Below are 26,337 nucleotides of genomic sequence, written 5' to 3'. Positions count from 1 at the left end.
TTATACTTTACTAGTTTACACACACACTTCGCACATTTTCACACATTTGCTCTTACTGTTATATGTATGCAATTTGTATTCCACACATGGTCACCACTTTTAAATATTTCTCACACCACTAATATTCTTTTCTTTTTGGTATTCTCCCCTTACATCTACCCTATTATGACACCAATTGTTACAACTTCACAAAAATGTTGAATGCTACAAAAAACTTTTGTGGAAATACGCGCTCGTGCGACGAACTCACGCATACATGTTAACAAAATAACAAAAACATAAAACTTTGCGAACGTGCCATACACTTCCAATCACAAAAGATAAGCCAAGGCTGGATACTTGGACCGGAGCTCTGCGACATTTGGACATCGTGCGATGTGCTGTGCTGTACAGCTTCTATATTGCATTTAGTTGCCATAGCAGTCGATAGGTGAGTACAAAGAGAAACTAAAATTTCATACACATATACAAAGATATGTGCTCATTCACTACAGCACCATTTTTCTTCCTTTGGTGGTACTGTGTTCTATTTTGGAAAAAGGGACAAAATCAAAAAAGTATCTCGATAACGAGCAGAGATAGCAAAATAAGTGTAACGGTATTATAAAGCTTTTTAAATGCAGTATTCCTGGTGGATAAAATAATTGTCTTGACCTTTAAAATTACCTTCAAAAATAGAAGAGTCTAAGTTTCTTTGTTTACCTGAAACCAGTATGCGATGAACTTTAAAAAAATTAAATACACGTTTCTACTATACTTGCGTCAACGAATCCATTTACATCGTCGCAAGAACCGAAAATCGTAGTTAATTTTTTTCTATAATTCATTACCAGCTGTTTTTGAAAGCAACAAAACCAAAAAAGAACTACTTTTGAAGGTGATTTTAGAAGTCGGATTGAACAAAAAATTACCTTGATCTTAAGAAACAAAAGTTTTTTTATTTACATAAACCATGCTATGTATCTTAAAAAATTTAAAACTTGACGCAAGAACAAAAAATTTCTATTTTTGAAGGTTGTTTTCAGAGTCTAAGTATTTGTTTCATCCAACGAGACTATTTTTCCCGAATTCTCCATTTCGAAATCTTTAATACACCGTAACCGCAGATGTTTGATTTTGTACCAGTTTTTTCCAAAATAGAACACTGTGGGTCGCGGAGGAGTATACAAAAGCAATGTTTTGGTAAATATTCGAAAATAACATAACTTTTTGCATGTTTTGCAATACAAAAACTTTTAGTTAAATACCCGACGCGCTTTAAGGTATCTCAAAGTAATTTTGCGTTAGCCAATGCGATAGTGTTGAAAAGCGTTGAAAAGCTAAATATTTTTGTAAGGTATATAGTTCATAATAGATAGAACAAAAACCATATAAACCAAAGTTTCAAAATTTGTACAAAATTAAAAAAAATTAATTTTCAAAAAAAATTTTTATTTAAAAGAAAATTTCTTTTAATCAAAATTTTGAATAAAAGTCCTAATAACCATATAGCTCATTTAATTTTTATATAAAAGTGTCGAAGGAGCTCAAAATTCTATTTGATCTTTGACATTTTTTTTTTTGTACGATGCGCCCCGCATTTTCTTCATAAGCTGCGAAATACCGTTAAAAGTTTGAAATTTTTATGAATTATTATAAATTTTGCACAAAGTTTAAAACTTTGATTTATATGTGTAGGTTTTGTTGTAGAATGAACTGCTTATATTTAAAAAAAAAAAAGAAGATATTTTTATTGATGCACAAAATTCTACCTCATTTAAAAAACACAATGGTGGTAAATAATGCATTACCGCCATTGTATGAGTTCACTCGGGTTGTAATATTTGTTTATTGAAAGTCTTAAAATATAATAGATTTTATAATTCCAATGGAAAAACAGTACCGTTTTTTTTCTTTGTATGGGGAGTGATACATTTTCATATATGTACATACATCTTCATTATTTTTAACAACCTAAAGCATTTGGTTTTTTACCCAAAATTCCACGCTTATTCGAAATTATTGGCAGCGCAAATGTTTTCCTGTCATTAAGCCCTCGTCTTCCTGTTTTGTTTTTAATTTTTCATTCTTGACATTTAATCACTTGATGAACCTAAATCATGGTTAATGATTTGCCTTTAAGGCATTGATAGACTAGGTACGAAGGTTTCATTCGGCATTACAATTGTAGGTATAAAATATATGTACATACATAGCAACAGAAACTAATACACCGACAAAACTTTAAAAATGCCAAATCTGTAATGCAAAAAGAAAACAAGCAGATAAAATAATTCAATCGAAATTGAAGCAAAAATACAAGCAAAAACAAACAGTAAAATCCGCTAAATTTAAAACACCGTTTAAAGGCCAAACACGGTTGAGTGCCACGAAATGCTATCTTTTTCGATGAAGCAACAAAGCGTTTTTACTGTGTAAAAAAATAGGTAAGTTTATACACATTCGCATACATATGTATGTATGTAGTTAGTTAGAAGTGGCGCAATATTTACAGCATTTCTACTAGTGCCCCAGTTGTCCTCTTATCGCATATATGTATGTACGTACCTATGTGTCTATCACATATGTGCATGCATATGTATGTATGTGCAACCAAACATATAGGTATCAGTTATTTTGCTTTCGATATCAAGTTAATCAATCAAACAAGGTTTATATATGTATGTACATGCATAAAAGTTCAAAACGAATTTGGCTTCCAAATAAAAATTAACAACAAAGTAAAAAAGTAGCAAATTTCTTTGCTGCATAGGAGGGCTACCCAGGCAACCATTAGCCGCGTGAGGCTGCTCATGGCCAGTATAATGAACGTAGGATTTTTGTATGATCTTTGCACCTACTGCATTCTTAAATATAACTTGTGTTAATTTTTTTTTTTTTGTTTTGTATAATTCGAACTTATTTCGACGTAGCCGGGGTTTTGTGAGCTTCGAGCTACACCTTTTACAAATACTTTCGAAACAAAAAGCAGAAAACACACACGCACAAACTTTTACACTCATAGTATTAGTAGGATTTATTTGAAATTTGTCAATTAAATTGAGTTTGAATTTTGGACTAAAATATATTTTCGAAATAAATCTTTCTTAAACCTCTCTCATTTGATACCCATATAAAGCTACTTTATTTAACTTGTTAATTAAATTGATTTTGAATTTCCAAACAGGAAGACAAGACAAGTCTTTCTTTAACCTCTGTTCTTCCATACCCATATTAAAATATTTCGTTAAATTTGTTAATTAAATGAGTTTTAAGTTTTCGGACGGATGGCAACGCTTTTAAAAAATATTCGCGAAATAAATATTTTTGAATCACTTTTTTTTTATACACACATTGTCGTTATATTTTATTTAACTTACCAATTAATTGATTTTTCCTTTTTTGTAGATGGCAGCTCTGTTCAAAGTATACCCTATATGTTAATCCAAGTTATAGCCTATCTGTACGCCAAACCCCATTAAAATGCGTTCAACTGTTTTAGCGCGAAAGAGCAACAAACATACTCACACTTACTCATAAACTTTCAAGTTTCCCTGCGCTTGATAAATTATTTTGTTAATATTGGTCCTAAGATTCAGAATCTCATATCAGTCAACTTTTGCTGGTACTACTTAGCAAAGTTTCTCGCATTAAGATACCTTTGGCAACACCAAGTCAATCCTTTACAAAGATCCATCCCCTGGATTCATTTGCTTTAGAAGAGCCCAGACTGGTTCTGGTTTCCTTAGCAAAGATCTGTCCTAGCACAAGAAAACTTAACTAAATAGCTCCCAAAAAAAAAATTACATAAAAAATTTAGAAGTTGTCGCTTAAAGCACTCCATGTATTTTATATGGGAAAACCAATTTTACGTGAAAATCAATATTTTTCGACCGAAAAACTTTGTTTCTCTTCAGAAGCTTTCCAGTAATAATACCAAATTGTTTATTTTACAATTTTTTAATACTTGCATTTTTTGTGAGTCCCCTTATTGCATTTTTTGGATTCTTAGACGTCCTGTAAAAAAATCTGCATATATTAGGATGCATCATCCTCCATGCAAAACAAATCGATACTGATTTTCCATCGGAATTTTAAAATTTATTTTGTTTTCAGACTTTCACAAATATCTTTCGGAAAAAATATGAAGATTAACCTGAGCTGTAACGATTTGAAAATACCCCAAAAAAATCGTTAATTTAATTCTGTAAATAAAATTTGCATATATTTTTACGCAGACCTGTTAAGCTTAAACTTTTATATTATCTGTGGTGGTTTTCTTAAACTTTTTTTTTAACTAACTTTATTTATATACCAGCAAATACACGGCATGCTTAATTACGCCTTAAACGTATTTTTGTGTTCTTTGATAACCGTTTTGAAAATATTTCATTTAATTTATCACTTTAATTAAATAAATTTTTCAACCTTCCTCGAAAATATTTTCGGCAGTAAACTTTCCTAATCTTCGTCATTTTGATACCCATATTGCAATATTCAATTTAGCTTATCAATTAAATTAAATTAATAATTTTCAAACAGATGGCAACCTTGAGTTAAAATATTTTCGGCTGTAAGCCTTCTGAAACCACTTTCTTTTGACAGCCATATTTTAATATTTACTTTATCTTATCAGTGTACTTAAACTGCAATTTTCAAACAGGTGGCAACTCTTTTCAATTTTTTCTTTCTATTTTTTAAGATAGAGCTCTAGCTATACATTGATGAAAGCTGCATTCAATGCCATGTAGCAGTTTTCGAGTGATGGCAGACAGACAGACAGATTAGGCCGACAGATACACAGACAGATAGATAGACAAAAATTCTAAAAATTGTTTATTTAGCTTTCTTTAGCTTTCTTCAGAGATCTCGAAAAAAAACCCTTACTCCTGCACATCTGAACAGCTGCCTTATACTGAACTTTGCGCTGTGCTTAATCGTTTAAAAATCCTGTGAACATTCTCACAATAACTACTCGACGGTCTTAGGTTGTGTGAGACTCCTAGCCGTTCTGCGGGCCTCCCTTAAAGTATGTGTCCGGTCAGGTAAATATCCCATGGCTTTCACGATTTTCAAATTTTCCACCTCAAGCCAATGAGTTTAGCTGTATTTTGCATGTACTTGAGTATTTCAACCTTGTACGTGCTTCCTTTAGGTAGAATTCTCATATCCTCAGCTTGCCTAACCTCTTCCTTCTAACTCATCTGCTTTCTCATTTCCTGGTATGTTACAATCTCCTGGTACGCATGCAAGCTACAGGGCTAACTGATTTGGGGCAGTTCGTTACCGTAGCCGTGCCCTTATAGCCGCTTGACTGTCAAAGTAGATATAAATTATATTTGCTGTGGCCGCTAATGACGTATACTGTCAACAGCTTCTTGTATTGCCGCTGGTTCGGCCTGAAAAACACTGGAATAGTCTGCGAGGCAAAGGGACCACTACAACAACAATTGTTCAATTTATATTCCTGCAATAACACTGCTGGAATGAAGTTAAAGAAGGCTTACATCCAAAAAAAAATTTTAGTAGTATTTGAAAAATTGTATACAATTCAATCCGTATTATAAATTAAATATTACAATATGTATATTATGGCGAATACCGCGGCAATGCGAAGCAAGCAACAAGCAAATGACAGAATGTTCGACGAAAGACGTAGAATATTCGACAGCACGAAACGTCAAGTGTACGAATAGTGCGAGCAGCAAGAGAATGAAAGAATGTGCGATAGACAGCAGAACGATATGAACTCAAGGGGGTTTTGGGAAATCCGCCAACTAAATAAGGATAATCGTAACAATATCAAAGTAAAGAGATTTAGGAAAGTTTACTGCCACCTATTTGAAAAAATTAATTCAATTCAATTTTTAAAATAAATGAAATACATACTAAAATATAGGCCTTTAAATATTTGTTGCGCCCAGTATCACAAACGGCAAACAGCGAATTCATATGGCTTTGAAGAAATTGCGCGATATCTAGACTCTAGTTATAAAATTGTATACGGAACTTGCAGTAGAAAGTCGAAATTTGGTCTACTTTCTAACTTAAACAAAAATATTAGCTAATACTCATATTCATTAAAATAATAAGACTTTAAAATGGCAAATTGCAGAAAACAGTATAAGAAGTTATAATTAAAATAAAGGATGATAAGATAAATACAAAAACCCAAAACCGAAACCAAACATTCAATATTTTTATAAAAAAGGCGCTTCACTACTAAAAAAATATAACGCGTGCTGTGAATACGCTCCAAAGTGCGACATCGACCGTCTTGTTTAAAAAGACTGCTTAAGGCATTGATTTGGGTTATATGAAGTGGTTAGAGGTGCATACATACATATGTAACACGCACATGCGCATGTTAAGCATATATATATATATGTGTGTGGAGGGAGTAGACATCAATTGTGTTTGCTGTTTGACAAGTTTGACATATGTCATCAATCATTTAACCAACTTCAAGAGATTTTCTATCGATTGACATTTGACGTCATCGTGTCAATGCGAATGGCAATTGCGAGAAGTTAGCACCTTTCGTATAAACTACATTAGATGTACCTACATACGTATATTTAATTTGACACTTACACGTTGAATACGTACATACATACATTCATACATACATACATAGCTACTATATACATGCATACAAAGCTTGAAACGTTGCAAGTGTCATTGAGCAAAAAATCATATATTATTGAAAATACATTAAATAGGCTGCTAGGGTGGGTGCAAGTTAGTTTGAACATCCGCATATGACCCACATACATACATACATGAGTATATGTGCTCAAATATCAGAGGTTTCCCAGCAAATAACCAGCAATCGCTTGGTAACGTGTTCTAGAACGCAATGCCTTATTGTGTCTTCTAATTTGTTCGCTTCTTTTAGGCATTGCCGGTAATGCAGAGTAGAATTTTCTACAATATTTTATTAGTTTCGCTGCTTTCAGCTTTTTTCAGAGATTGGTTTTTAATTTTTCGTTAGAATTTTTAGAAATTTTTTGGGTATGCAGTTAACAAGCTTATAAAATTCTAATAAAATAAGTGTGAGCTTTGAGCGGCTAAAAATTGCACTGATTTTTTTTGATGACGGCTTTTGCGGTTTTTTCATATAAATAGCGAAATTTATTAAAACTGGCGTTGACTTTTTTTTATTTTTTGACTTTTTTTTAATTCATGTTTATACGGAAAAAAGTGCAAAACGCCATAAAAAAAAAAAATTTTTTAAAATCAATGCGATTTTTTAGCCGTTCCAAACTTGCACGTATTTTATTAGAATTTTATAACCTGGTTAACTACGTACCCCAAATAATTTCTAGAAATTCTGGTTACAGAAGTCGAAATTTAGATAAAAATTTGTGGAATTTTTCTAAGTTCTGCACAAAAATTCAAAGTGTGATTTATATAGTTTTTGTTAAACCATGAACCATATTTTTATAAAAAAAAATATCAAAACGATTTTAGCTTGCAAAACATTGTAAATATTAAAAGCGAAACACCATTCAACCATTTTTGCTCGCCACTATACATATCTTTATTTTCTTAACTCGTATTTATCGCTTTTCCGAGAAAAAAAAATAAAATTAATTGGTGAAAAATATTGCAAAGATTATGTGCTAAATAATTTTTTAGTGCTAAAATTTTGAGTCCACCAATTTTCGGTAGCATATGTACATACAATCCCTCCATTATATCTGCGTTCACCCTCGTTTTTTTTTGATATTCGCAATGTTTTGCAAGCTACAATTTTTTTGGTTATTTTTTACAAAATTATGGTTCATGATTAAAACAAAACTATTTAAATCAGTGTTTTAAACTGCACACACACAAATTTAAGGAAAATTTAATAAATTTTCATCAAAATTTTAAACATTTAATGCAGATTTTTTTATAAAATCCTATACAATTTTAGTATAACATTGTACAAATTTGAAGTGGCTAACAAATCGCCTTCATAATTTTTTTTTTTGCTGACAGCTCTACGTATTTTCTTCCATATAAAAAAAAATTCACTCATAACTTGTATAAAGAAAAATGACTAGAGCCATCAGCAAAAATAAATATAAAAAATCAACGCAGTCTCTTAGCCACTTCAAATTTGTACATTGTTATACTAAAATTGTATGGGCTATAAAACTGCATACCAGAATTTTCTTAAACAAATCTGAGCAATAAGATTGAAATTTTGATAAAAATTCACTAAATTTTCCTTTACTTTTTATACATATTTTTGTGCAAAAATAACAAAAAGAAATTATAGCTTGCAAAACATTGTGAATATTAACAAAAAAAAACAAGGGTGAACGCAGATATAATGGAGTGAGTGTATGTATGTTTAAATGCAGTTTCAAACGTAATAAATAGTTATGTAAATAAATTTAGCCCTGCATAATTGTTTATTCAACTATTAACTATGTTTATCATATTTTCATTTACATCTTCAAAATTCCAATAAATTCATAAATATTTATATAATTCTTCACAAACCCGCTTTGACGTTAAAATCATTAATTTTTTTATGACTGGAATTTTTTAATATCTTTAATAACAGCAAAATAACACATAAAAAACAGACAACTAAAATTAAAGGTAAACAGTAATAAACTTCAAATTATTTAAGCGTGTACAAACCACAGTTATATTAGAAGCTAGGTTGTTTTTTGTTTATTGCATTTGCACTGTTGTGACTGCCACTGTTGCTGCTACCGAGTGTATGTGTGTATGTGTGTATGTGTGCAAACCACTAAAATTGTCCAAGTAAAACCGCATAAAAACGTCAAAACTCTGCATGGCAACAAATTTTGTGCATATTTCAAAATACTACAACAAAATAAATTAAAATCAAATAAAATTTAGCGTTTGTGGATGTAAATGTGCAAAATGTGAATATGCAATTTTTATTGTGGCCAACACATTGGTTAGCTATGTGGCCAAGTACAAAATTGTACAAAGAAATAAATATTTTATAAACAAACAGCTGCGGTTAGTAGCGATAAGTTATTGTTGCTAGGTAGCATGTGAAATTTTTGGAAAGTTTTAGTCTAAAATAATAATTGGCAAATTTGATTGCATCGTAAAATGCTTGCTTTAACTCACACAGTGAACTCGTGATAGCCACAATTTTTCAAATTTAATATTACGCATGGTTTCAATTTCCACAGATGGTAGCAAATTTTTACGATTTTTAATTTTTTCAGCTATTTTTTTTATCACTATTATTCCTGAATTCTTCATCTCAAATGCCTTAAAACGGTAGTGAATTTTAATTGCTAGCTGTTCGAGATATTAGAATTTGTCACGAAAAAAAATTCAATTTCCGCACTGTGCGATGTGGGTCTGTATGTATGCATGTACAATATATTGGATTTCCAGACCTTTTAACTCAATAACCACTAAGTAAGCCAATCTTTACCACATTTTCAGAAACCACGCTCTTCTCTAATTCAAAGATTTACTCAAAATTTGCCATATTTAATAACTATTAAGGTTCTAATTTTGGGTTCCGAATAACTTTTTATAGCCATGCCATTTATTGAGAATGAAGGAGTAATAAAGTAAAAAACTATTTCTGCATAATTGGTTTGCATATGTTTGCGAATTTACTGTATCGAAACAGTTCATGCATTTGTATGAGTTCCCATTGCAAATTCCCATAACATATTTCCGGTTTCCATTCAACCACATTTCCATTTGAGTGCCCATAACAAATATGTCAATGGCACTAGCGAATGTATTGTGAACACACAATTAACATACATATGCAACATACATATGTATGTACATATGTATGTACAATGTACATCTAATCAGCCATTAATTTGTAAGCAAACAAAATCACAACAACGTTACTGCGACGTATTGGAGCGATAATAACAACAACAACAACCAAATCGACAAAATTTAGGCAAAACTTGCCACTAAATTAAGTGATTTGTATGTTGCCAGCTGCAGGTTTCGCCATCCGCAATGCGGTGAAAATATTTATCTACATACATACATGCAAACAAATATAATGTACTAGCATATGAATGTGCTCTCGCGTAGACCAATGTTAAGTATACGCCACCGCAACCATATATGTAGATGGAATTTAGCGCTTTACGCACCGGCACGCATTTTTCAATGTCATTCGTGTATTCCTAACGTGTGTGGATGCGTATAAATGTACCTGTGTTGATATTGATTCGCATAAATATTTATATACCACGGCTTTATTGTTGTTTTTGTAACGCTACTACTTATTGGTTTTATAACACTGGCCAACAAAATTCTTCTGTTGCGTAAAATATTGTAGCCGACTGTTATAGGATTTTTCCCGTAGAATCCGAATTTGACCGTAAAGTTATTGGATTGGCTGTAGTTTTCGAGCAACTCAGGTTTGAAGTTGCCGAAAAGCGCGTTTTTGGACATTTTTGGGCCTCTGTAAAACAATAAATTGATGCAATATATGTGTATGTATACGGAAAAAATCCTATATGAATCGGCTACAATATTTTAGTCAACATAACATTGTTCAAATTTTGTTGGCCTGTGTAATGGTTGCAAATGAGCCGCATGGGGTAGGCACATTGCCGAAAAAATGTCTGCTTTCACGGCACACTGATATACTAAATGGTACAGTTAGGATGATCTCACAGGAAGACGAGATATCGAAGTATGTATTTTAGTTTGTCGTTCTGCAAAATATTTTTCCCTGACCGATTTATTAAAGCCGACATGATTAGCGTAGTCGTAATACTAGCCGTCATCGATTCGCCAACAGTTAGCAAGTGGCGAAACGAACGAACTCAATGAGGTACAACCAAACTCGCTATCGTCTATCCGTGCTAGCTAACTTTGTTGTTGCTTTCACATGGAAAATTGTGTGTGTACTCTTAATCATTAAGCATTTCACAATGTGTGTCACTATTTTTTTCAACGCTGTTTCAGTGGACTTCCCTTACATACATAGTATAGGCGTGCAGAGATGTCTTAAGTGTGCTTGCTTGATGATAGACTTATGGGACTTAATTGCATTGAATTAGTGTAAGGAATGATGACAAGCCTTGACCTTTCCGACATTTTTGGAATGTTTCTGAGGGTAAAAACCCTCTTAATACTGGCGTACAACCATTTAGTGCTTAGCACAGAGTACCTACCGCAGCATCTGGATAGGTGATATGTCGTCTGGATTCGCGGTTCTATAAGATTTAAAGTTAACAAAATTAATTTTTTTTTTGGGTGAGAAGATCAGACGCAACTGAATAAGCTTTATCCATGAGAGACCTATTTAGCTTCTTATCAGCGGCATCTAAAAAATTGGTGCTAAGAAAAAAAAATCCTGGGTTTCTTAGCAAGCACCTTCCTCATTGAGGATCTCTTGCTATTCCTTAACATCTTCTTATAATCTCCGAAGTTCAACTTAAATATTTCCAATTGCATATCATTTCATGAGGACGAGACGAAATTTAAGTTTCCTCGACAGGATTTTCGACCCTCTTCGATCTCTTTACTTAACCATTGTGGTTTCTTTTTGCCTCACGGTTTTTTATGAGGCAGACCTGATCTAGAACTTTGCAAAATGACGCCGTAAAACTATTGGCGAAATTATTTATATCCTAAGAGTTCCCTGGTATTGTTGGTGTGATTCTTGATAGTCGATCCTCTCTATCCTTATTTGCGTCAATAGTCATTTTCAAAATTTCTTCTTTGGAGGGGCAGAGATGCGGATGCTTTTAAGTTCAATTCGATGTAGCTGTGATCAGAGTAGGAATGCTCATCAAACACTCTGCAATTTCTGATCCCAGCTTTCGCATCTTTTTAAAAGAGTGTAACGTCAAGGACTTCATTTTTGATTTTAACTATTTCTTATGACAAAATTAGACTACGTATAAATTCAAAATGCTACTCACCTCGTCCGTCGATGCCACCCCAGCTACAGATGCTGTGGTGTGTTTTCGCATCTTCTCTACAGCCAAATCGCGCGCAAATGCTCCACCATCTGTTCGACCGACGTCAATCTGAACTTTCGTCCATTGCCATACTGGCTGAGGGTGGTAGTGTCTTCATCGCTGAACATATTATTCTTAGTTTTGGGATTTGTCAGGATACAGGCCCTTGATTATCCTATAGTAGCTCCACTCCAAAATGTGTACTCTGACCTTAGTCTACAAATTCGGTGCCCTATCACCTAAGGATCTTGAATAATGGATGATAATGAAACGTGTATGAAACGTCAATTTAAAAACGGTTCCTTATAGGTTTCGGTTTCAGTCGAAAGCGTTTTCCATTTTCCCTCTACATAGCGATACACAGCCACTTGAGCATCCATTACTCTCCTTAATAAGTATTAGGTTACCGTAGGAGCTTTCCAAGCACGTTATTCTACAATAAAGGGCCAAACGAATTTTTTTTTCACCTTTTCACCTTACCTAATTTTGGTCTCAAATATTGCAAGTACTGCATGGTACAGTTGCAGTCAGAACGTCTATTAAAGAGCCGCCTGCTTGACAACCTGCGATAACAAAACTTCCTTCTACTTTAACGACCAAGAGGGCTCGCCTCGGGTGTCTCGGAAGACTCGGACCACAATAGCCGAACTTCTCCCTGGCTACCGCAGTAGGTTAAAATTGTACCTTAGCAGGTTAGAAGCGGATGCGCCCAACGAGTTTCCGGCATGATAAGAGATACTCCACAACTCGAGACAGCTCTTCGCATGCCCACTAAATCGCACTCAACTATCGCCTCTGTCCCTATGGACGGACTCTATAGAAGTTGCACGCTACTTGGGTCTCCGGCTAGTTGAACTTGACGACAACGATTGAGAGACTAGCCGATCTGGGCGGGGTTTTCGTAACCGCTACAGCAAAATTTCTCATATTTAGGTAATTTAAGCTCTGTGGTTATGAATTCATTATCAAATTATAGGACTCGCATGGTCACACTGTACACTATTACATCCACGCTCTTAATGGTACCGGGATGTTGATCTACAAACTTCCTCTCCTATTTTAATTTAAAAGCATTTCAGTATAGAATTGAAAAGTTAAATAAATAAATGATATACGAGTCACCTACATTATATGTATATATGTATGTATGTATATGGACATAAATCAACATAAAGTGGTGGTTTTCTTTTTTTTAATTTTCCCACATTTCATATAATCAAATATTGTACATGCTTCCCGTGCGCAAATTATATATCAGTACTGGAACTTTTGTTCGAAATATTCGCTGCAGACGCTGTCATTGGCACGAATAAATTTTTGCTTTTTCATTAAATTTTTCGTTGCATTAAAGCGATTGTTGATAATACTAAGAATAGGGCATTGTTGCTGCTGTTTAAACTTAATTACGCTTAAAAATTTAATTAATTAAATTCGCAAAACAACCAAAAGGACCTAAAGCCAATACAGGCGCAACTGAACAAACAACGAGCTGGATACGAAGTATGCAGTTGGCTGGGCAGAGTTTGTCTGAGTGTAGGAAAATTTACGAAATGTAAGAGTCTTCTACGAAGTTGTAAGCAAGAGTGAGCGCAAAATTTATTTGATGGACATTTTTCTTGTAAACATATTGCATGTCAACCACTTTAATTGGACTTTAGTATAACAGCCAAGTATATGTGGATGCATTTGCATGCGCATGTTCACAAATTAGTGCATGTGTTTATGAGAAGTGCAAAATTTTCATGAGAATTGTTGTCTTTAGTATTGCATCTGTCTCCCTAAATTACTTGGTATGGTGTCATTGATTTCAAAAGTGAGGAAGTATATACGTTGTACGTCTGTACCTTGAACACATGGTGAGATTAATATATATTAGCGCAAAATATATAACGCTATTGCGAAAAATCCCACTCAAGGAATGTATTAGAAAAATTAATTAGTCGCCAAAATATTTGGACCCACATTAAATTAATCCTAACTATTTCGAAATCCCTATCGTAAATTAAATTAAGATAAGCAGCTACACAGTTAGGATACCAGCTAAAATTCTCAATTACTTCGTCGAGAGGTTAATAAGCATAGTCATATCTTTTCCTATTTTATACCTCAAATACATATCTTTTTTGTCTGGCTCTGGCCAAAGACCTGACTCCAGTTCTTATATCTACCTCTTCTTACTTCTCACCTACTCCTCCTCCTAAAATAAAGAGCTTGGCACCTTTTTATTTATATTTATGGTAACTGCAGACTTCCTGGTAAACAAGTCTGACTTTTTGTTTCCTTCTCTATTCACGGCCCGGAATCCAGAGGGGGAAGACTTTATCCTTTATAAATACCACGAAATTTTTATCGTAATTCCCAATCTTTTAATTCGATTTCTTAGATTTTGAGTATGCATTTTTTTATCCCAAAACTCTTATAAACTGCAATTTTTAAGTTGCTAAAAATCACAACTAATTTTTGAGAATTCTTTTGGCGAGGGTGTGGAAAAAAATGCCGAACACTCTGAACAACTCGGTAGGTTTTAGCGACTTAAAATTTGAACTATACTTGTACTATTTAATGTGCTACAAAACTGCTTACCTAAAATTCTTCTAGTGCTGGATTTCCACTAGGTATTAAATAATAAAAATTTTAATGACACAGTTGGGCATTAACAAAAATATTCGCGTCATTACCTTATAGGCGACATACACAGTGCGTCTGACTCGTGAGTCGGTTTGGGTGTATTTGTGGAAATAAATATGTGTGGAATGACTCTGAATTAATCAACTGTAGTCGAAGGCGAGTCAACACGTATAGAAATGACTCGCGAGTCAGACGCACCGTGTATGCCGCCTATTAAAAAATAGTCATTAAATTCATTTCCACATTTCAATTTTTAAATGCTTTCAATTTTTTGTCATTTGTCAATTAGAAAAATTGAAAATTTTGGTGAATATCTCTTTCTTTTTCCGAATTCTGTACGAAATTGATAAAATTGGTTCTTATAAAAAACACTGTATATCTGCTAGCCTTTCTAGTGCTTTAAGAAAAAAGCAAGTCTGGCTTAAATGTCTGAAGTGTTTCACCGTTTCACGGTTCTTGCTACTACGCTTTAGGATGAACACTTTTTTACTTCGTCTCCAGCTCTGGGGGTGATATTTATTTGGTTCATATTAATACACGCTCTATAGAGGATTTCAAATAGCAGAGCTACGTGCTTCTTTACTTGCTGTAATATGGCCGGTAGTATACCATCTGGGCCCGGAGATTAAAAGGGAGATAAAGTTTTTATTGTGTAGGTGATGTTTTCTGTGCTTTTTATTGATTGCAGTTCTCTATTTTCTGGGTGTGTGTGTTCCGTTACTCCTAGCGTTGTGGCTACTGTTTATAGCCTGGAAAATGGGATTGAACTAGTGTCTCTAAAGACTCATTCCTAGAGCTTTTCCATACTTCTTTTCATTACTATTTTGAACAAAAAATATGTGGGTATGCTCATTTGAGAGGATCTTGCTTAGCCTAGCTGAGTCACTAAGATTCTCTATCGTGGAGCGCAGTAGGTTTGCCAGAACTTGGCCTTTGCTATCCTTAGTTCTCTTTCATATACTTTTAATTATCTTTTGAATGGTTGCCAATCCTTGGACCTGAAGCACTCGATACAAAATTTCCTAAAGCTACTTCTAAGATTTCTAAGGTCCGCATTCCGCTGGGGCGGGGATTTCTTTTCATGACACTCAGTGGGGTTGATCTTTCATAGGCTTTAGCCGTTTAGCCTCTATTTCGGTTATGCTTCGTTTAGTTAGTTTCTAAGTTAAAATTCTATTGTATTTTTCCCAACGGTGACGCCATCATTCTCAGACAGCAACGTTATGTGCAACACCTTCTCCCACACTGAGGGAAACATTTTTAAAATCAAAGAGAAACGTAATTGATCTTACTATAAACGTCAACGAAAGTACTGTATATTGGTAAATATTCAATAATCAAGACAAAAACTTAAAAAAAAATATTTAACTTGCATGTTGCCTGCAGCGCAATTCGAACCCTGACCATCTCTGGATATCAACAAATTGTGGCACGCATCTTTACGCACTCAGCAACACCCAGGCATATAAATTTGCTTTCAAATGTTGAATATCTATCAACACCACAGCACGCGATTTGTACGGATAAACATGTACTATGAATGAATGTGTGCCTTGTCACCGCTCTTAGAGCGGCGCTCTGCATGCTTGGGGTGCATATGTACACTCATATATATACTCACATGTGAACAGTCAAATACGTGCGTAATAAGCTTTGTATGAAAATATTATTTTTAAATTCGAACATTTTTAAACGATAATCAAATATAAAGTATTAATTTTTACTACGCATTATTTCCCTCAGTGCATCCACGAAACCGATCTAAACGCGGGAAGTTAAAGGTTGGTCGGTTACTCCTATTACAAATACTCAAACTGGTGTATAGTAAATACTGTAGAAGTTACTCACTTCGCTCTTTTTCTATTGTACTGCCCCAGATTGGATGCCTGACGTTGCATCACTTCCAACAACAATGGCTCGTCTGGGGTTCCGGTGTACCATAGCTTTAATGTCCGGTAGCGGACTGTCTTTGTCATGGGACATATATATATAACTAAATTATTAATAGGTCCTGTTATCCTACCGCATTCAACTTAATATGCTAAATTAGAGCTGGGTATGCATTTTTGCCTGATAAGAATACACGACCACGTTTTACCAACCTTGTTCTTCTAAAAAAGATTGTAGTTGTTTATATTAAGGCCCGTGCTATAGATTGATTTGCACTATTTCATTGGTCCTGTTCGTCGTTCAGTTTCACTCCCACCTGCACTGTCGACACCCGGGTCCTATTCTACTGGGCTAACTTCACCAAGGAATACCCTTACCTTGACTATCCTCATGCCGAATCGAATCTTTATGTCGGCCCTTACTACACCTTTTCGTTATACTTATAATAATAATAGATTGGCGCTTACACATATGTTAGTGTTTGGCCGAGCTTCTCCTCCGACTTGCGGCGTGCGCCTTGATGTTGTCACACAAAGCGGAGGGACCTACAGTTTTACGCCGACTCCGAACGGCGATGGTAGTTTTATGAGAAGCTGTTTTTCATGGCAGAAATACACTCGGAGGTTTGCCATTGCCTGCCGAGGGACGACCGCTGTTAAGAAAAAACCTTTTTTCTATATTTTTTTGTGATGTTGCTTTGACCAGGGCTTGAACCCAGGTGCTGATGAGTGGAAGCGCGCACTGCTTACCACTTCACCACAGCGGCCGACTACCTAGTCCTTTAAATTATGCCAGACAGAGCATACGCTACTACCTTCTTACTGCTATGGATTCCGCTGTATGGTAGCCTTTGCAGAAGTTCGTCTACTAAAAGGCTCTAAATGAGAGATCACTTTAAATTTCGTTATGGTCAGGCAATAAAACATCGTCTAAGTCAACCTTAATTTTGGATATCCGGACCACCATCATCTCCATAACAGTGGGGAATAGCTTTCAGCAAATTCGCCGTTCTTGTTCGTGCATGATTTTCCCCTCACTTGACCCCGTTTTCTAGTCGCCGCACTTTCTGATAAGAATTTTCACATGTAACTCCTATTGGTTGTCAGCTAAAATAGCTACCTATTTTGGCATTCTATTTCAGCCTTGGCATAAATTCTGGTAATACTTTCATAAAGCTGGCTTCATGTGGCCTTGTAGCTAGAATCTTGGCTTCGGCAACGAGCAATTTCATTGGCTGATACATGCTGGTAAGAAGAGATGTGATACTTAAAATTTTGTACGGTTATTGCTCGCGAGCTTCTATTTGCTAAGGAGTGTTTTGGAAGAAGAGAAATGAGAGTCGAGTAGCGAAACCGATGGCTGTCTGTTGTGATTGCAGGCTGCATTTTTACCTCGAGTGACGACTAGAGAGAGCTTTTACTGTCTGCACGCTTGTACAAATCTATTGAAAGCTTTAAAAACTTTATCCTGCGGGATGTGTGCTTTTAAGGCGAGTGTTCGGTATTGCGCGTCGGGCTTTTCGTGATCAGTCTAGCTTCTCTTTTTTCGATTCGAAGGCGCCTTCGTATGTTGATGGATTTTTTTGTGCTTTTATCTGATGCTATACATATATTACCATATTTTGGGGTGGGTCGGCAAAGTCTAGCAGTCTAAGGTCAGCATTGAGGCTAATTATGGTATCAAAGTCACCATGCACCATACTATATATATCTATATTTTGTCAGAGAAGAACGCTCATGTGTAGGCTGCAAGAGATCATAAGACTGGTATTTGGTCGCACCATTTTATTCTCCGCCGATGTGTTAGCAAAATTCAGTGACTTTTAGCAACAGGGTTTTCAAAACTCAATTTGCTGTGCGCTTTATTTGATGTCTAATAAATGGAGACGAACCTAAAGTTTCATGGCGCCTCCGTACACCAGATGACCTTTTATTAGTAGACTCTTCATTACAGAATGGCTTTCAGAAAATTTATATTGTCTGCTGAATAGCGGCCGCAATTACAACTCATTTTTAGATTTTAGTAGCAATTAAGGATCCCAAAATCACCAGAAGTAGCAATCAACTCAACGCTTTAAAATTTTATTATAATGGATCGGCGAAATATCCACAACGGGTGAGGAATAATTTCGTTTTGTGTTCTGAATGCCTGCAACTACTCACAACAAACTTGAGAGAAATTAAATTGCAGAAGGTTAAAAGGTTAAGCACAGACACTATGTATGTATGTATGTACATACCCTGTGGGAAAAATCTCTAGTTCTGAACTGGTGCGTTGCTGTAGTTACAGTACTGGTTTGCGATAAATTTCTTTTGCATGCAAACAGCTAGCGAATTTAACATGGTGATGTCCTACGAAGTGTGTTGTGCTGCCCCCCCCCCCCCCTGCATTTCTTTTTCGATAGTTTCGAACTAGTCCTAAATTCTATAGTTCCGAACCAGCTCTAATATCGACAGACAAAAGCAAAAGTATCATGATTTCTTAATCTTTTCGGTTCTTCCGTGTGGGCAATTTAAAATTATTTTCAAAGAAATGTTTTTTCAATCTGAAATTAATTTTATTTGAAGGATTATAAGAAATGTACGTTTACATACCTTTTACTGTGGCTGACTTTGCAGAGGTGCTCGGTGTTATTGGTTAGATTCCAGATGGTCGCAAAATGTTAACACAAATTTTTGTATTGTATTACAAAACTATGAAAAAGTATCTGCGAAGTGCAGAATGAAAGCGTATTTGAACGAAAAAGCCGCCAAACACATATGTATCTATGTAAAGTAAACAAACCCCCCGCTGCATCCCTCTTGCGATATTTAGTTCCGAACTAGTTCTAAATTCGTCACCTTAGATATAGGTTTCTAATGAAAAAAGTGAAATAAAATAGTTTTTTTTTTAATACCGCATTTCGCTGATTTTGAACTGGTGCATATCTAGTTACTATCGAACTGGTTCGTTTTTGGCGATAAAGATATAGTACGGAACTAGAAATTTGATTCCCTAGTAAGTGGTTTCCCTGCAGTGTATATGCAAATGTATATATGTATGCATGTATATGTATATGTAGTTACCGTCCTACATTCCTTCACATATTCATGCATATGAAAATATAATCACTTACAAAAAACTAATGAAGTACGAGTTACTAAATACATGCCAACATTGTGCTCAACAACATATACGCGCACATACATACATATCTTAGCAATGGCCACGAACGGACAGAAATAGACCAATATTCGAATCAATAGCCCAGCTTACCAACACATTTGTAAGACAAAATATTCTGTTTTACATACAAAATACTTCTAGTAAATTGAAGCAACAGCAAAACGCTAACCAGCAAGCAACTAGTTAGATGACTGGCGTGACTGACTGGCCATGATCGTATTTTATGGTTTGCCAAGAGCGATGTGACAGCCAGGAAAGCAAAGGCAAGGCACTAACAAAGAAAAGGATGGTTGACTGGCATGGCATGGCTGGCTGGCTGGCTGGGTGCGCACGAATTGCCAACAAGACTTGTAAACTATCAAAGAAATATTGTCCATTTAACACATTGACAGCGAAATAAAGATTAATGGTCGCACCATTTGCTACCGAGCGAGTGCAAGGGTAAGGGACGTCAGCTACCACGTTAGCAGCACGTGTACACATAGTAGGGTCACCATTTTGTGCATATATGAAGCCGCAGACTCGATAAGGAGTTATTTAGTTCCAAATTTTTCTTTTCGCTAAGTACTGTAAAAACTAATTTTCAGAAATGGAATGGATGAGCAGTTTTCAGTAGACGACTATAGAAGTGGAAAGTTTTGATGCGCATAGGGTAGGTTATATTCCCTATGCTAGATATTAGGGGACGACAGGTACTAATCGCTCTCCTCTAAATTTCCATAAGGGCTAAATAGAGAGCGTGTATGTTTATCGGTCGGACCAAGGCGAATGCACTCAAATTCATTCAGATACGAACGTTTTAGTCAAAAGAATATATCTTACAGGGAGCTGTTACCACCCTGCAGGAAATGGAACTAGTTCGTAGCTAACTATTAACTAAATAGGCGATCGACTAGTGGTAACTATTTATTAACTATTTCCTTTGGCCGTATCTAACTACTTTTGAAGGGCGATGGCCGGAAAATAATGAGAACTAGTTTCCTAATATGAAATTTCGATTACTTTTATTTGTACTGAATACGAAAAAGAATCTGTGAAGTTCAGAAAAAAATGTGTATTGAAAGTAATTTTTGTATGAGGATAATTAAATAGAATCATGTAATGAAAACAAACTTCCAATAACGTCTACACGTCTCCTGCATGACTTTACAACTAACTCAAAGTTAGTTTTGTCATAATTAGATAATTAATAGTTAGTTATTTATCGAACTCCCGCAAAAAAGCTAACTAGAAGTTGGTTATTTTAATCAATTGATAATTTGTTTTTCTGCAGGGCATTGTTTTGGAAATCTTATAGCTCAGAGCCATGAACTTTTTTACAAGTACAAAATATCTTCTTGGATGCAGTGTCTCTTATTCTACTCCGCAAGGAGATGTTCTGCTTCTGAAATGAAAGTTGGTGTGGCAAAATTAACTGCAATATTTCTTATTTCGATGAGCGAAATACTGCTGAGGGGAATTAAAGAAAATCTATAGCAAATACCATATATGTACCACCTTGGGTTCTTTAATTTTGATGTCATAATCATAAAGAAATACTTTTTAAAGACATTTGGTGTTTTGTTTTTGTTTTGGGACTGAGGATGACAAGTGGATCACAGTGGTGCAACGACACTAAGTGGAATCTGAACCTGTATCCAATTGACTTAGGGCCAGTTTTTCAGTGCCAATTTAAACTTTGATCACTTAAACTGCATTTAAATTGAACAGCTGGCAGGCATTTGAGTGGCTAATCTCAGTTTAAACCAGCCAGCCAGCCAGCACTGAAAAGCTGGCCCTTATTAGGCAAGACCTCTGCATAAAAGGTTCCTAGTTATTTAGAGAACGTAGCTAAATAAAGTATTGAAACCTGCAACAACAACCTTCAACCGCAATAAGTACAGCGAAAAAATCACCAACTTCGGGCTGCTTTGTACTTAGTTGAGCACTACAAAACCAGAACTAGTCCGACAGTTTAGTTTTCGTTATCTCTACCAAGCTAGTGAAACAGTGCGATCTCAAGTACTTCACTCGCCTTGTCTGAGATGATAAACAGTTTTCTCTATGGCAAAGATTTCGCCCAGGTGTCAGGCGGTCAAAATTATTGCCTTGTCTGCAGATTCTCTGAATAGATACCTGCGCCGGCACCTTTTTCTTTCTTTTGACTAAAGGGTGAAGATGGAAATATTTACCACCATTCCCCGTCAGTAAAAACCCCAAAACGGACATCCCAGAATGGTCCTTTTGAAGTGCCACACTTAATAGGTAATACTCGATCGGATCAGTGTGGTGTCCATGCCTTGGATGGCGTGAGGTGATAGTCCCCAGTTTTATAAATATTTAAATAATTAAACTTTCGCACTTGATCCGCTCGTTCGATTTTCACTGCATACAGTGCAATGAAAAAGCAACACAATGCACCGCTTTATAGTCGTACAATTACTTAGTCGTAACGGCATTCAACAAACGATTTAAGTTTTCGTTGTGTTGGCACAATTTGACATTTAAGTTTCCGTCGACGTTGACGTTGGTATTTCCGGCTCAACATAGTAGCTTAGTTTTTGCCATGTTGACTTACAACTTGGCATGCGACGTTTCCGCTTCCGTTTCAAATTCAGTGCCAATTGTAACTAAAGTTTTCCTTTCGTATTTCGCCTTAGCCAAGTTCTGTGTTGTGTGTTTGAACTTCACATATTATATCGCACACCTACTTAGATCTAAAGTGAGCTAACTCAAAATTCATAGTGCGAAATGTAACTGCTTGTGGATCGTAGCAGTGACAGTAGCTTTTTAGTTAATGTATATAATCGTGAAGAAAAAAATGTCTCTATTTATTTAATTTTGAATTTATTTACGCAAAAAAATCGCCCAAAAAAATTTTTTTTTTAATTGATCACACTTTAGATATAGGTGTTTGTTTTGCGCCACTGTACATACAACCATCCTCTTTCGTCAACTACTTCGGCTGGCTATGGAATTTTCGCTTAACTACTAAAATCATAGTGACATGGCAACTGAAAGTAGTACTATTACATATCTACAACAGCGTAGTAACCACAATTAAAAAAAAAAAAATCTACCCTCATTAACACTACGCCAGCTGACCGCCTCAGCATTGTATGCGTATGTTCTACACTTAAATACCTTTCGCACTTTGTCAACACTCAACTCATTGTCAGCTCAACTGCCTACCTTTGACCATTAAACTCTATTTATGTTAGTACTGTTAGTGTTGCCACTAATTGTAGCGAGTGGATTACCAGCGTAGTTTGTCATCGGTAGCATTTCATGTGTAGTGCGCACCTGTCACCTTCTTCAGGTTTAACCTAGCGCGCGCTCATATATTTACTTTGCTCGTCAGCCTAGTTGAAGCATTGGTGCTGCTTCGTGTTGGCTGAAATAAAAACCTATTTTTCATTACCTTTTTTGAATGTACTTTAGTCGTTTTTTTTTTTTTGTTGTGAGTAGCACTCACTATCTTTCAACGCTATTTACAAAGTTTTTGTTTTTCTGAATTTCTGTTGAATTTTCTTTTGCTGATTATGCGTCAGTCCTTGCAACTTCCCTCCCTTCAATACTATCTTATGCCATAATTATGTAGTATTTTTTCACTTAATTGTCTGCATAATGCAAAGATTTAAGCATCGTCCATAACTAAAACTCATTTCGTATACATAAATGACGTTTCATTTAATTGCATTAGTGTCCGGAATTTTCATTTAAATTTGCTTAAACTACGTTTTCTTGGAGGAAAAACAGTTTGTACCTTCTGGCTTCGGTGGGGCGAAATCGCTTCTTAAAGGCACAGTCGAGTTGGGCGGTTGTGCGAGGTGAGACATCTGCTATTTTTACCAGTGACAGGAAAAATTGTTCAGGGTGATCCAGTAAAAAAACACAACAAAATTTGCATAGCATGACTGACTGTTGACTCAAATGGCCGAAATGTTGACTCAAATGTTGACCGAATATATCACGCAATGCGCAAAATTCACCTTTTGCAGAACGATTATTTTCATAAATCGTTCGGATCACATTTAAGTGTTGTTCAACTGAGTAACGCTCCATGGCTAATGGTTGCCCTGTTACGGTGCAAAATGTGTTCGACATTACACTCAACCCTATAAAAAAAGGCATGTTTTTGCCTTCTTGTTCTTGCCCAGCTCACGGATTTCATAATGTTATCGTTTTAAGCAACCATCTGATTTTCAGGGCAATCATCTCTACTGACAAAGCTTCAAAGGGCAGAAAATAAGCCTTTGTTGCCTTACAAGAGTTCTCGCTTCAAAAAATCCATTTGTATGGTCGCAAGAACCGAAAAACGCATTTTAATTTTTTATAGTTCATTGCGAGCCGCTTATTAAAAAGAAGCAAATCAAAAATTTTACTTTTGAAGGTTGGTTTTGCGGTCAGGGTAAATTTGCATTCGATCAGACTTTTAAAATTACCTTCAAAACTAAAATTTTTGTTATTCTGTCTCCTATCAACCTAAAAACATCTTGTAATGTATGCTTAATACGGTCGATTTAAATCGATTTTTTTTCTAATTGAAGGGCTACACGGATAAAAAATTTCGGTTTTAAACTTTTTGGTCAAATATGTCCGAACTAAATTCAGTTTCAAATACAAACCTTCCAAGTTTAAAAAAAAGAGAGCACATTTGTTGGGCTTAGAATTTATTAAATTTTAAACCCTAACATTTTCATAATATAAATAATAAAAAAGGATCTTAAATTTCATGCTCCGTCTGATGGGGATTGAACCCGGACATCCTTGGTAGCAGCAACCAATTGTATCAGGCATCTGTGCACACTCAGCTACAGCCACGAATGTAAATGTGTTTTCATATGTTGAGTTTGCATCAACACCACATTTCGCTGTGTGCAAACATTTTCTATTTCGATTTAGATTTGAAACCAAACTTTCTATATATGAAACCTAGAAACTAGAATTAAAACCTTTTGGTTTGATTTTTAAACCACGAACTTTTTGGACTAAATTTTAAACCAGAATATATTAAAAATGTCTTAAAACTATTAACTGGTTTAAATAGTAGACTATAAAAGATTAAAAAAGGCAGTAGTCCCAGCACGGTTTAAAAATTAAACCCAAATTTTTGACCGTTTAGGGATGCTAAAATGCCATTAAAAACCATCGAGATATGTAAATTCAAGTTTTGTTCGTAGATTACGTAACTGCACACCATTTTTGTGGATTTGCATTTAAAACTTTAACATGGAAAGTGTTGCTCATACGCCTGTCTTGTAAGAGTATGTACGATATGGCGTATGAGTAACATTATTTGCGGCTTCGATTTCATAGAAAAAATTATTGCACATCTTCATTTGACGATTTAAAACTTGTCCATCCGTGTTTATCCATCGATTTTCGTCGATCATCATCAAAACAATATCGGGAAAAACTGAACGACCCATTGGCAAATTTACGTATTTCGGCGTTTTTTATGTCATTCGAAATTTTGAGGTTTTCCCACAGTGTTATTGTGAACTTACACTGCTAAATGCACATACATATGTATGTGATGTGTGAATATCTACCTCAATGATTCATTGAACAAAGTCGATTTTATTAGAGTGCTTAAATGTCAAATTTGAATGCTCTCAATGACACTTGTTACAAGAAATATTTAGTATCTTTATCTAATTTCAAAAATCTATTTTAAGCTGTCAAGCAAACGCCTGCGTTTTTGTAGTTATTTGAGTAAATAATTTATACGACCAACACACAAATTCGATTTACTTGCACTTTACTCCAATTTTACGTACAACAAAATCACACAGCCAAAAGAAGAGGCTTTCTTATGCATCAATAATTGAATTTATTAAATGCTCATGGACGTGCAGCTAATGTGATAATGTACATGTGTAATTTCGCTATTAAATGCCTGCATGTGTTTGTAAGTGTTTATATGTATACAGATTCTCTGAAATATTCGCTCGTGTGCGTTTATTGAAAAGTATAAAACTTACTTAAATTTACACTTAATTTCCTTTTCACATTTGATTTCACTAAGCCATTTCCAAAAAGCTCACAGCCACATATGTATGTACATATATGAACATATATATGTATGTAGGTATACGCATCGAAATACTTTCGCATTTACTACTTTACTATGGTCGTATTCTCTGCTATATATCAGTAACACTTTATTTCCACTTCAGTGATGAATGCGGACAAATAAATAGAAGCTTTTAAGTACATACATTAGTACGAGTGTGCATGTATGTATGTATGTCTACATACAAAGAAGGATTCACTACCAAAATTGATCGAATTTTGTTCTGTTTTAGTTCTCCAGAACTACCTAGCTACATACATACAAACATACAAACAAATGTATGACTATTTTCATGAGTGTGTGCATTAATGGCATGTGTGCGAGCGTGTGCTTGTTTGTTTGTTGGCTTCTTCTTCGTTGTAATATCTTGACGACATTTTCTGGCTCTCAACTCAATAAAGTGTAAAAATAATGCCTTTGCCAGATAGCAACAATAAAAACTTTGAAGGAAGAAGGATAAGAAAATAAAAATTTAAGCACAGGAAATAAGACAATTTACTTCCTTATCAGTTAATGCACTCGTGAGAGCATGCAGACATTCTCCAAATTCGCATAAATTTGTGAGCGTTTGTTTGTGTATGGAAATTTTGAAATCAAATACCACAAAGTCAGTTAAATACTTTTAGTTGGTTAGATTCCCATGGTGACGATAATACATACTTACACTGCCGGCAAAAA

At 35.1% G+C, this 26,337-nt stretch overlaps 1 protein-coding gene across 1 annotated transcript in view; it reads left to right on the top strand.

Annotated features, from left to right (window-relative positions):
* The window catches only part of LOC118742854 (5-hydroxytryptamine receptor 2A), a 170,961-nt gene that overhangs the window by 39,147 nt on the left and 105,477 nt on the right, over nt 1-26,337 (top strand). The window contains exon 4 of the mRNA XM_036475255.1: nt 321-430. Coding sequence (XP_036331148.1) covers nt 321-430 — 110 coding nt within the window. The remainder of the gene's footprint in view (nt 1-320; nt 431-26,337) is intronic.

Source organism: Rhagoletis pomonella, unplaced genomic scaffold (genome assembly GCF_013731165.1).
Source record: "Rhagoletis pomonella isolate Grant_MI unplaced genomic scaffold, Rhpom_1.0 Rhpom_scaffold_00007, whole genome shotgun sequence".
Lineage (NCBI taxonomy): Eukaryota > Metazoa > Arthropoda > Insecta > Diptera > Tephritidae > Rhagoletis > Rhagoletis pomonella.
This window is presented reverse-complemented; position numbering and strand designations above follow the sequence as displayed.